The 13,890-nt window shown below is 38.9% G+C and overlaps 1 protein-coding gene across 1 annotated transcript in view; it reads left to right on the forward strand.

The window, feature by feature from the left end:
- LOC137624518 (uncharacterized) overlaps window positions 1-13,890 on the forward strand; it is a 124,800-nt gene that overhangs the window by 61,646 nt on the left and 49,264 nt on the right. The window contains exon 4 of the mRNA XM_068355383.1: window positions 2,184-2,331. Coding sequence (XP_068211484.1) covers window positions 2,184-2,331 — 148 coding nt within the window. The remainder of the gene's footprint in view (window positions 1-2,183; window positions 2,332-13,890) is intronic.

Consider the following 13,890-nt stretch of genomic DNA (forward strand, 5'->3'; position numbering starts at 1 on the left):
AGAAAGACTGGGTAGGAATTATGTAGTTGTCATGGGTGACTTAAATGCTAGAGTGGGTGCTAGAGAGGTAGAAGGTGTCATTGGGAAGTATGGCGTACCAGGTGAAAATGAGAGTGGTGAGAGACTGGTAGATATGTGTGTTGAGCAGGAGATGGTGATAAGTTCTAGCTTTTTCAAAAAGAAAGATGAAAACAAGTATACATGGGTAAGAGTGGCAAATGGAAGAGTGGTAGAAAGGGCGTTAATGGATTATGTGTTGATAACTAAAAGAATATTTGGAAGATTGAAAGACGTGCACGTGTTTAGGGATATGGCTAACGGTATGTCTGATCATTTTTTGGTGGAAGGAAAATTAGTTGTAGCAAAAGAGTCGGGGAATAGAGTAGGTAGATGTAAAAGGGAACTAGTGAGGGTTGACGAGCTAATAAAACCTGAGGTAAAAAGTAAATATCAAGAAAGGTTGAAAATTGCATATGACGAAGTGAAAGTAAGAGAAACGGGTAATTTAGAGGAGTGGAAATTAGTAAAAGAAAATTTTGTTGGGATTGCAAGTGATGTATGTGGCAAGAAGTTTGGTGGAGGCAGCATGAGGAAGGGCAGTGAATGGTGGAATGAAGGAGTGAAGGTAAAAGTAGAAGAGAAAAAGAGGGCTTCTGAAAAATGGCTGCAGAGTAATAGTGTAGAGAAGTATGAAAGATATAGAGAGAAAAAAGTGGAAGTAAACCGCAAGGTAAGTGAGGCAAAGAGGGATGCTGACCTGAGGTGGGGTCAGGGATTGGGTCATTCATATGAAGAGAATAAGAAGAAGTTTTGGAAAGAAGTGAAGAGAGTAAGTAAAGCTGGTTCAAGAATTGAAGAGACAGTGAAAGATGGAAATGGAAGGTTGTTAAAAGGAGAGGAGGAAAGGAAAAGGTGGGCGGAATATTTTGAAAGTTTACTGAATGTGGAGGATAATAGGGAGGCAGATATAATTACTGTTGCAGGTGTTGAGGTGCCAGTGATGGGAAATGAGAATGAGAGAGAGATTACAAGAGAGGAAGTGAGGAGAGCACTAGCTGAAACGAGAGTAAGAAAAGCATCTGGTATGGATAGTGAGAGAGCTGAGATGTTGAAGGAAGAGGGTGTGATTGTACTTGAGTGGTTGGTGAGAGTGTCCCTTGCCTCTGCCATTCATGAGCGGCCTTAAAAACTGTCCTGCAAGTATTTAGCCAGGAGAATGTGAGGAATCAACCAAGCGTTGTGAGCAGCCTACCTTGGCCGCATGTGCAGTAGTTGCTTAGCAATGAAATATGACACAATCATTTTTTTTTTTATTGTCTGGTTGTAAAAAACAAGACTAGGAGTAACCCATATAGAGGATTCATGTTTGTATACCTGGGAAAACTACAAATTGTAATTAAAATTTAGTTTTTTTTCCTGTATGAGAGTATTTTTCTCAATATATACTGATTACCAATAACACCCAATCTTGTCCACAAAATCCCAGATAAACTTTTCTTTTGTTTATTGAATAAAGTTGCTTAGTTTTTAGTATACAAAACAGTATGATCACATACAAATTTTATTTAGCAAATTAGTGTGGCTAACTATATCTGATTCTTTGATATGTATGTGCTTTCCTTTTTGAGTAAATGCTTTCTGAAAATCTAAACTATGCCTCTTAAAATTGTATTAAGCCTCTGGTAATCATGCTAGAGTGGTATAATACAAATTAAACTAAAACGGTTTTACAAAATTCAACATATATAAAATGTTATGTTTAAGTACATTATCAGGTCGAAAATTAAGTAGAATTGTTACATGTACTAATTTAAATACAGTATTGGTATATATTTGGTAGTAACATCAGTGACCTATGATATGATGCCAGGAAACTTTTCAATAATCATTCAGTCAATGTATCTCACTATGATGAATATTGCATTGAAATATTTTTATTACAAAGTTATTATCGATAACGATGGAGTGCTATTAAGTTAGCTTAGCCTGCAAATGAATGTAATATGTCTTTACTATTAATTTTGTTTCTTTCAGTTTCATATCTGCATTGTATACAACTTCTGCCTGTCTTGAAGAATATTTATTATAAATTTCTGATTATATTAGTCACTCATCTGTATTGTATGTACAGTAGCTCTAGTCTGAAGATATATTCATTGTACAGGACTGAAATATATTTACAGGGACCAACTAGCAACTGGTTCATGGATAGACAATTCAAAGATGGTACTACTCACCCACCAAACTGGCACTTTTTGGGAATATATGGGAGTGGAGACTGACATTGGTCGATGTCTGTACCCAGAGGAGGCCCTTTATCTTATAGAGATGGTATGTGGAAGTTTATGGTATCAATTATGCCATTTCAATAATTTTTATCGTGTAGTAAGATGTGCAAGCCATATTGTGAATATAGCCTCGGAGTTTGCCATTTTTAGATTTCATATAGTGTACAGCTGTACTCTGATGTCATTTCTGTTTCTTTCAGGTCCTTGAACAAGTCTTATTGGTCAGTTTATGAGAAAATAGGAATTCCATAAAGTTTTGTTCAGTTACTTATAGAGAATAACTTCACAGAAAGAATGAGATAATTAGATTTCTCGCTAAATTCTGTACAACTTTATAAACCTTTCTCATTAGATCAAGTGTAAATGATGAAGAATCTTGCAAGATTTCTTGATAGAGTAAGCTCAAAGCCCACAGGGTATTTTGCCTATTTTGGATTGTTATACAGTACTTCAAGTGATAATGTATATGAACAATGTTCAAACACTTTTAGTTTAATTTGTATTTGCAGTTTTTGCATGCAGTCTTCTGTTGTCTGTTAAATAACTTTTATCAGCAGTATTTAACAGCTTGATATCACTGCAGAATTCTAAAAGAAATATATGTAGCAACTTGAAAATTTTATTAGGATATAGTGTGAATTCCTTGTAAGACATACTAAAATTGAGTGTGAATCCACTCCGGCATTGTTGCTTCAAAACCAGGTTGCTAGCCTGAGTTTAAAATCCATATTACCTGAAAGTTGGAGTAGCTTAAGGCTGTGATTGAGTTTCCTTTGGATTAAAATAACATTTTATTTTATTCTAATTGAAAATGGCATTTGTTTCTACCTTATTACAAACCACTGTCCTTTAATAGAAGTATAAATAACTTCAGCAAAGCTTGAAACGACTACCCTGGATAGGTGTGGTGGGTCGTACACGACCCTAGGTTAAAAAAAAAAACTGCTATAATTTTTCCTCTATATTAGTTTGTGAGTGATATTGACCTGTGAGACCTCAGTTGAGTGTGCGCAGCAATCGGGTGAGGATGCATTTCATCCCAGCTCTTTTCCTTGTGCTATTTCTGAGATACCCTCGGGTCGAGCTCGACCCATCAATACCTAATTAAGGTAAGTTGTGTAATATCAAATTTTTGTATAATTATCGAATGTGCAGTAGTGTTTAGGCATATATGAAAAAGGATTGTTGTAAAGTGTTTGTGAATGTCTTCTACCCGTATGTTTTTATAAAATAGCTCCAGTTTTTGTAAGTTTGTACCTATATGATAACTCAATTACGATCATTATTTTATTATTTTTAATTACAAAATAATCTATAAACTTCTTTCTAGCTACCATAATAATTTTTTTGCAAATCCTCGAACAATTTTATAAGCAAATGACTCGCTGATATTGACATATCTTCCTCTATTTCAGTTAGCAGATTTGACCTTCCAAAGTGGTGTGGTTGGCGGCCATTTTGAGAGCACATCCGACACAAGCTGGCATAGCTCTATGTATTCCTCTTTTTTATAAGATTTCTGATATTTTCATGCATAAATACCATGCTCAGCAATGGATATAAGGATTTTATTGATGAAAAAAATCAAATTAGAAATCCGAAGAAAAAAACAAAAAACTAAAAAAATTCTCACTTTTATAACACTAAATAATATCCAAGTGCAAATTCTTTTCCACACTTTTGTTGTACGATAATATTACAACATCCTGTAAAAATTTCAGCCACTAACTATGTCATTTACCTACCACAGAAAAATGTTGAAAAGAGGATAGATTTTTTATCCCAAAAAACATACACATTTTTTCTCATTTTAGGAAACATTCTCTTATGGTTCCTCCCCCCTTGGATCTCAGCAAATGGTGCTCAATTATCGTAAAATAAGTGCTTACAATAGTTTTAGCATATATCCATATTTAGATTATATGTGAATTTTTTTGTAAAGTAATTTTTTCTTTATACTTATTTTTTTAATTTATTTGTAATAATTATTTATTTTAGACTTAGCTTTCATTTACTATTTTGGAAGAATAGAATATTCTTTGAAGTTTTTTTAATATTAAAGGATTGTAAATTGCTTCTTAAATGAATTTTTTATGAACTTTTTTGTGTCCTTGGGTCGAGGTCGACCCATCGAGACCTAATTAAGGTGGTCAAGTAATGATACCTATCCAGGATTAAACCTTTAACAAGGTTGTCATTGTTACTAGTGGCTGGAGAGTAAGCCCCGCCCACTCACCAGGTAGACAAATTCAGTACACATGTACGGCTCTGCTGTCTTGTTTAATCTTTTACTTTTTCTTTTAGATTGAACACTGTAAATGTGCTGGCAGATTGTTTTGCCAGAGGGATTTGTTCTTATACTTAATAGAAACCTTTGAACTTAATAGGAGTATGACTTCAGTTAAGTTGGCATAGCTGTTAAGCTCCTGGGGGTTAGCTCCCCCCACAACAGCAATGCTACTTCCACTGGTCTTGTGGAGAGAGATGGAAGAGATGTTGGAGAATAACTCACTCGAAGTCGTTTGAGATGAGTCTCTGAACATATACAATATGCTCTTCCTAGTGGAGAAGGCAACTGGGACCTGCAGACCGGTCATGGATCTCTCTTTACTGAAGTTTTTTCATCAAATGAAGTTCAGGATAGAAACAGTACAATCTGTGCTGTCTTCCATACTTTTAATTGCTTGTTCATGAGTTCTCTGGAAAGTATCTTCATTTCTGCCTCTTCTATATGGTGTACCAGTTCAAGACTCATTGTTTAAGACTGTGAGCAAGCTCCCCAGGTATTCACTCGGTTGTTCACTTTGGTAGCTGCTTGGGGCTACCCACTCATGAGGGATATGTTTGCTAATGTATCTTGACGATTGGTTGATCCTCACTTCTTCGGAGAGGTAGGTGCTCCAGGATCGAGATTGAATTCTCTAATTTTGCTATGATCTGGGGATTGTGATTAACTTCGAAAAATCAAATCCAAGCAGAGGTTAAGTACCTGGGCATGCTGATTGGCACGTCAGCAGCGAAAGTGTTTCCAACAGACGATTGCATGTGCAGTTTCAAGGAGGTTATGCAACCATTCCTGTCCAAGATGAAAGTACCAGCACCTATGATCGTCTGAGGGATCAAGGGTCAGCCAAGAGGGATTCCCCGTTCCATCCTCTTTCAGTGGGGCAAAAGGTCCAGGACAATCTAACCTGGTGGCTTGACGAGAACAACCTCACCAGGGGAGACATACTTGAATCTCCGCCTCTATACATGCAACTGTTCTTGGATGAGTTGAAAGAGGTGTTAAGCAAACTTCTGAGTCATTTATATAGGAGCCTTCCTTAAGTGGGAGGAAGTCTGTGAAGTTGAAAGGTATACTGTCTCTTTCATAAATACAATTACTGTAGGTAATAGCAAAGAGATCAAGGTGAATTGTATGTGAACAGTATAGCTGGGTCATAAAGAGGCAAGGCCGTACGTTCGATTCTAGAGAATAATATTCTTTGTCAGGCATGAAGTGATGTAAAAATCAAGTGTTGAAATATATCATCAAATACTTTAATTCAAGGCATTTTCTCTTGCATTCAGGTGAATTCTAAGAGAAGGCTTCAAGTCGAAACAAGATCACCATCCATCTTACTGCCCATTGCATATCCTTATAATGCGGCGAATAAATGATGCCTGAGATAAGAACAGTTACGTGTCCCATAAGAGCTTATAGTTGGATTATTTGTTGTCCTGTAACAGTATGGCCTCTATAAAAAGTGTATGAAAGACCTGTGTGTACAGTCTTTTAGATAATGGTCTGTAAAAGTGGTCTGTACAAGCTCTTTTTGAGGACTTGTGGTAAAGAGCGGTTTTTACGGAATACTAGCGTTGTGGCAAGCCCATGTACAGTCATACCCTTCTTTACGAAAGAATCTGCTCACGAAATTTTTATGCTGCAAAACGAGATGCGAATATTTTTATGATTCGCATTGTGAAAAATGTTTCGTGTTAAGAAAAGAGATTTGCCAGCCAGGCCAAAAATAGAATAGGCACCTATTAAAAAAATTTTTAAGTAAAGCAGTTTACATCATAGAAAATGTAGCTGTTGTCTATATTAGGGGTAACTATAATAGTCCAGTCCTGTATATTTTGTATATGTACAGTATTGTACTGTATGTATTGTATTATTTTCCATTTATTATTACATTGTTCTAATAACTACATAATTTACAGGTATTAACAGTTAGTTTAGGTATATTGAATGGTTCAAATGTATTTGGCTGTACAGTATTTCATTGTGGTTATACTGTAGCTTTATTATAAGATTTAATGTTGTGTTTTGTAGGGTTTGGAACAAATTAGGCGATTTACTTCGAAAATGTGACTCACAACATGAAAAAATAATTTTATGAAAGCCACTTTAGAACAAATTAATTTCATGTTGTGAGGCATTACTGTATATCATGTTCTGGAGGGCGGCCCTTGGTGACGCTTCCCTGAGGATAATCACCTCTTTCAGGGGTCCCCCGTAATTATGCTTCCCCCGAGTATTTATAGGCTCTCATGATTGTTCTCTTAACCAGAAAGAGTTAGTGTTTCTGAATATTTTCTTTTTGGAGTGGCCAATGCTCACAAAGAAATTTCAGATTTTAGGTCTTAAGAGACTGTGATCTTATCTGATATTTATGCACTGCTCTTACTGAACAAAATAATCTGATATCGTTTTCTACAAATTCGGGAAGAAAATATGAAGATGGTTCTCTCCACTGTCTGGAATGTGACATAAGATAGATGTAACTTGCTTACTCACTTGGCTGACACTAAAGTAAGGAAGAAGACACTCTTAAGAAAAGGTCCCTGTCTAAGGAGCTTGTTTGAAGGCTGGTAGAACTTTAGTCACATCTCAGGAAGGTTGTTTTATTTCTCGAGGAAGGCAAGACTGCTCAAAACTCCTAATAAGAGCTGAGAGTTCCCAGGCCGAGGAGAGATCAAGCCCTTTCAGTTTGAATACCTGGCTCAAGGCCGAGCGGTAACCTTTCACCACAGTGACTGAAAAGGATTTCTTGTTCTTCAAGAACACCAAAAAGTCTAATCAGGGGAGTAGTGGCCTTGAGTGAAGCAGTATTCCCCCTTTGACACCAAAAAGTTGTTTCGCAGTTGGTCTCAAAACCTTTTTTTTTGGAGGAGATGCTGGATAGTCTCCAATCATGAAGAGACAGGCAATGCACTGTGTCATGGAACTTTCTTATGTGTGGGTGTTGCAGCAAGTTTGGCCATTCTGGAAGTTCTCTTGGAATTTACGTGAGAAGCTTCAGCAGGTCTGAAAACCCTTCCACTGCTGGCCACTTTGGAGCTGCTAGCGTTACTCTGATTCCCTGGGATGTTCAGACTCTGTTCAGTGTTTGACGAGTCAGATTGAATGCGGCAAGGCGTAAAGGTCTAGTCCATCCCAAGGGTGTTGAAATACATCTTTCATAACTGCAGCTGAGTCTGGGACTGGAGTTTGTGATTCAGGTGAGTGGTGAACTTGTCAAAAGTCTCTTCACCACTAGAGGAAGCAAAGACCATTGTGAATCAACTGTCATCCCTCGACTGCTCAGATAGTCTGCAATGACATTCTTCCCGGGGATAAACCTCGCCGAGAGAGATTGCTTGGAACTGTGCCCACTTTATTATCTCTACTGCTAGATTGCATAGGAGGAGGGAGGCTTTTTTGGAGATGTAGATCACTGCCTTGGAGTTGTTGCTCATCAGCACCACAGAGTGACCTATCAGGGTCTTTGTGGAGTGGAGTAATACTAGTTGTGCTGCTTCCTTTCCAAGAAATTGATGTGAATGGCCCTGTCCTCTCTTGACCATAGGACCGGGATTTGTTCTCCTCCTTAGGTGAGCACACCACCCTTGGTGAAAAGCATCTGTGAACAGAAGGAATTATAGGGAGGAGCTTGAAGGCAGGTTCCTGCTAACAGGTTCTCCTTGTTTCGCCACCAATGGAGATCCTTTTCTATCTCCTGAGGTTTAGACAACAGGGTTGCAGGGTTTGTTTACTGGTGTACAAACATGCCCTTTAAAGTTGAACTTTCCACTACAGCTACCCTGCTCAGTCTTGAGCCCAGGATCAAAAGTGAAGTCTTTGATAGGAAAGTGGGCGGGGCTACTCACCGATGCTTACTACCTTCTTGACGAATTTAATTCTATTCCATCTCCGTTGAAGACATTACTTATTAAAGGACTCAGGTTGATACAGCTAGGAATAATACTGATAATTTTTAAAAATTTGTAATTTTTTGTTGAATCCCAACTCATATATACAGATATTTCAGTATAGTTTGTATGAACATAAACATTCAATACAGTATGATGATAAATGTGTGGACCTTTGTCCAACATTTTCTACTCGCTAAAATATTGGGTATCATAGAAATGTTATTTTATTATTAATGATGTATTAAAGTAAACAAACAGGAATTGGGTCATGTCGGATGTTCAAGTCATTCAGTTGGTTAAACACTTCACGAAAGTCAAGAAAATATAGATAAGATTTTGAACTGTTCACATGGCCAATTTTCAGTGGACGGTGGCTACCACTGTTTTGTGGCGAGAAATAGAATGGGTGCGTCTGTATGGATGCCTGCGCACAAACCAATTTCCCCCTCCACTTTTTCTAGGCACCATGAAACAATGGCATTCACTGTCCACAGAAAATTAACCTATGTGCTAGGACCCTTTGGGCTGAGTGAAAGACTTCATGTATGTATACCTTGATTTTTGGCTTTTAACTTTTTATCAAACCTTTATTTACTATAATCCTTATTATAACACTTAGCAATTGTTTACTAGATATGGGAAAAATTAAAGATGTTAGATCCTGGTGAACCATGTTTTTAAAAATTATATACAGAGTACTGTACTCCTGCTGAAAAAAATTAGATTTTTAATAGAGGTTCAAACTGCTGTTTGAAGAAGTTTTCATTTGGCAATTGAAATTTTTACTAGTTAGTTTGATTATTGAATAAGACAGAAAACTTTGTACAGTCAGCCCACGATATTCCCAGGTTCTACCTTCGCAGATTCGGTCATTCGTAATACAGAGAACCGTATAATCTATTAAATAGAAAAAAAATCATGTATTTGTGGTTTGTAATTAAGTACTCTCACTGCCCGACAATTTCAAAACGACTGCACTCCTTTACACCCAGCATGCCTTGTGTTGTTTCACTCTCCGTACAGCATAACACCCCTTCTCTCACTAACTCAGCCTTAGCTTGCATCGTCTCTTCTCACTGTCCATCTTCTGCTGTAGAATCACGTTGTAATGTAAAAAAAAACCTGTGTATTTTAGTGTAAAGTGTGGTTCATTATGCTACTCCACTTGCCAAACAGTCGACTGCACATCAGTTGCATCATGTTTCAGACTTTTTGCTTAGAACTTCATACGTAAATGGTTTGTGGTGTTGTACTGATACTTTTTCTTTTAATTTTTATTGCGTTAGTGTATTAATTGTGTATTATTGATATTGTTATATTAACAACTGTACAGTACTGTATGCAAAATACCATACCCTACAGTAGCAATGTACTGTAGATAAAGGCTATGTGTACGATGAGTTTGAACGGTGCGAGTCGCCTTACTAGAAACGTTGTTGTTATTATTAGCTAAGCTACAACCATAATTGGAAAAGCCTATGCTACAAGCCTAAGGGCTTCAACAAGAAAAAGTAGCCCAATGAGGAAAGGAAACAATGAAATAAACTTTGAGCGAAGCGAAAAATCTATTTATGGGTGAGATAGCCATGTCTTCCTGATGGAAGGTTCCTAAAGCAGCTTCCTAGGGATATTTGACTTCAGTGATATTCCCAGAGAATTTACCTTTAGGTCTCCAGAATTCTAACTCCTGGCGTGAATATCCTTAAATTTCTCTCAAGGATATCGCATAACATCGGGACGTATTCTTGACACCCCACATAGCAATCTGCACCCCGAATAGCATTTACGCTTTGAGGGGGAAAGTGGCAGAATTAGAAGGGGAGCTGTATCAAGGTTACCCTAGCTCCCATACTACTATTGAGTATCACAACAGTGCCATATCCAAGATGGTGGATATTCCTTGTAGCATTGAGCATGGTGCTACAGATACAGTAGCTTCGGGAGGGATACTGTGAAGTTCTTTTCTTTAGAAAAGAAGGGTGGGTCCATCAGGACGACATGGCTATCTCACCCAAAAATAGATTCTTCGCTTCACAAAAATCCGTTTTTTGGGCTCAAGCCATGTCGTCCTGATGGAAGCATACGAGAGTATTAATGTATCTGTGGATTTTCATCAGTGCCTTAACCTTGAGACAATATTTCTAGGGTCATTTGGACCATTTGAGACAATTGACGTTACTGTTATCCGTCATCATCACTAATCATGAACGATGTTAGTGCTTCCTGCCCGCTACAGGGAAGAGTCATTCTAGACGGTAGAAAAGGGGCCTCAAGGTTAGCATATACAGTATTATGTGAACAAACATAAGTATACACTGAGTATACAAACAGTATCATGGTTTGTATATATTGCCGAACCAATATCAGTGTCCATTATATCCATTGTTTGCAAGCATACAGTGATATGAAGTATACTTACATGAGTAAGTCAAAGGACTCTGGCATCTTAAACATGCAATTGTCGCGCGAATTAGGACACAATTACATTCTAATAGACATTTATTTCTAATAAATGACTAGGTGAATTAACAAGTAAAATGCATGTAGTATGATAAAGGAACAGAAATTATTTTTCCCTTTTGAAAGGGAAGAAATGATGAGTGCCACTCTTAGACTGAAGAAAAGTTTATGATAAAATTTCTCTTCATAATTTCTGTACCTGTTATATTCTATCAACACTGTGAACTACGTACACACGGCACTAGTGCTATCTGTATAATTCCACACCTGAGATTTTGAACAGAATTAGTGTCACCATGGTAACACTCATTTAAAAGGGGATCACACTAAAAGTGCTGACACCTTCTCCCTTTAATTGACAGTCCCAATCAATTAACTGTTCATCGCAGAATTAGACAACAGGTTTTAATACACTACCTGCCGCCACCACATAATGCTTCAGTTCATGGACCTGCTTAGCATAGTGTTTGTAGAACACCCTGGATGATTTCCATCCAGTATATGAGCGAAGACGCTCAAGGTCCATATACTGAAAAAACTTCAGTGATGAAGCAATTTTTCACGGATCATGACCTGCGGGAGTGTGGTCAGGATCTGCTCTGCGAATAAAGTAGGTGAGCTTCGCCCTCAGTTGTTTTAGGGATAAGTTTGATCCAGAGGTTTCTCCTTTAAAAAGCTGTCCTCCCCTGAAGTCTGAAGTTCTACGAAGATAGACCTTTAGACATTCTACAGGACATAAAGAGACATTTTCCTTCAGAGGGCAGATTCTCCAGGGACCCCACCTCTTAGTGGGTAGCTCGTTCTTAGCGAGAAAGGTAGGATCAGGAAAGAGATTCAGTTCTCCCACTTCTGTGAACTGAATGTGGCCCTCATCTCTAGATAGGGCCACTATTTCACTAACTCTTGCCCCAGAGGCTATAGCAAACAGAAAAATAACCTATTGGGTTAGATCCTTGAGGGAACAATCTTCATTGTTCACAGATGAGGCATAATGCAGGACCTTGTCCAAAGACCATGAGATGGGCTTTGGCAGTGCTGCAGGCCTAAGCCTTGCACATGCCTTCGGAATCTTATTAAAGATTTCATTTGCCAGATCCACTTGAAAGGCATATAGAAGAGGTCTAGTCAAGGCTGACTTGCACGTAGTTATCGTGTTGGCTGCCAGACCTTGATTATGAAGGTGGACAAAGAAGGACAGACAGAAGTTCATTGAAATTTCTTTCAGTCCTTTTACTTTTACAAAAGCAACCCACTTTTTCCAAGAAGACTCATATTGTCTTCTGGTTGACTTAGACTTGTATTCTTCTAAGAATTCTATATTTCCTTCTGAGATCCCAAATCTTTTCCTAACCGCTAGGCAAGAAAATCATGAAATGAAGGGTTTTGGGCTCTCTGTGATAAATCAAAGGCAATTAACTTCTGAACCTTCTGAGATAGTTGTGGGTTCAGAACTAGGACCAGCCTCAGCTTCAGTTCCTTCACTAAAGGGAACAGATTGCTCTTGGGCTACTTGGGAGCCCACAGAGCCACTCCTCCCTAGAATGATCTCAGCATGTTGAGGACCTTCAGCAGGAGATTGGATGGGATGAACAGGAATTCCTGAGTCCGTCCCTTCTATACTAGAGACATGATGTCTGTTATCTCCACTAGAGGATCCTCGTATGGAGCTACATATCGAGGTAGTTTTTTGATGACGCTCGTGACGAAGAGGTCGATCTGCAGCTCGGGGACTTGTTCCCATCTGGGAGAGAATAGGTCTGCATCTGTGGACCATTCTAACTCTATCGGCTTGAGCCCGAGTAGAACATCCGCTGTCACATTGCGGATTGATTGTACATGAACTGCTGATAGGTGCCATCCCTTTAGGTAAGGGACGGTTAACGTCACCTAGACTGTATGAGACGTTCTCTAGCCTTCTTGGTTCTGACGTCTCATTATCGCTTCGATGTCCCAGATCAGCCTGAGGAGATCTGATCTGCGTGGAGAAAGTTTCTCCACCCATGACAGGACCAACATGGCCTTAGATAGAAATGACCGAATCCCTTGGACTTTCCTCTGATGGGAGTGAATACAGTACCCCAGTCTTCCGACTAGGCATCCATGCGGATGATCTTCAGTAGTCGGGGTAGTTGCAAGGGCATGGTCTTCAATAGGCTTTTGGCCTTTGACCATTGTTAGGGAAGCGATTAAGGAAAGACCGATATCGGTCCTTTTAAATCTCTTCGAGCGTTTGATGTGTATCTTCTCCAGACTCTTAACGCATCTTTCAGCTGTGCTCTTAGCACTGGGTCTGTCACTATTGCGAACTGGAGAGAGTTCTGAACTCCTCCCTGTTAGCGTCTTGGAATCCTGAATGATTACCATAGTCCCTTGACCGACCCTGCGATCTCCTTTTACATTCCCAAGGGAAAGGAGAGTTGGTGTGACCACAGGTTTCAATGGTTTTTTAACTATTGAAGCCTTTGAGCTGGAGAGAATCGAGACTTCTTGAAGCTTATCTTGCATCCCCGGTGTTCCGGGAACCAGATCACTTACTTGGATGCTCATAGACTAGCCACTTCGGCTGCTGCCCACCTCAGCCTTTCGTCCAGGTACATTGTTGCCTGAACCATTTCTAGGCTTGGTTTTTGCGCGACTGTGTCCGCCAATCCCGTGAAGATGCTTAGGACTGTGTTTAGTCTGACAAGTATCTTTCCTAGGACATACGTTATCCTCTGTAACTTGAATCCTAGGTAGGAGGGGAGGGGGTGACTGATTGGAAGTTGCCAATAGACATCTTTCAGGTCAGACAAGACCGCGAACACCCCTTTTTGAAATAAGGTCCTTATGTTCAGAAGGATTAATATTCTGAACTAGCTGTTTTATTTGAACTTGTTGAGTGGCGACAAGTCCAGAATGACTGAGTTTTCTTGAGTCCTTCTCGTGAACACCAAACAGCCTTCCCTGGAATTCGATGGTCTATACT

The sequence above is a fragment of the Palaemon carinicauda genome, chromosome 31 (assembly GCF_036898095.1).
Source record: "Palaemon carinicauda isolate YSFRI2023 chromosome 31, ASM3689809v2, whole genome shotgun sequence".
NCBI lineage: Eukaryota > Metazoa > Arthropoda > Malacostraca > Decapoda > Palaemonidae > Palaemon > Palaemon carinicauda.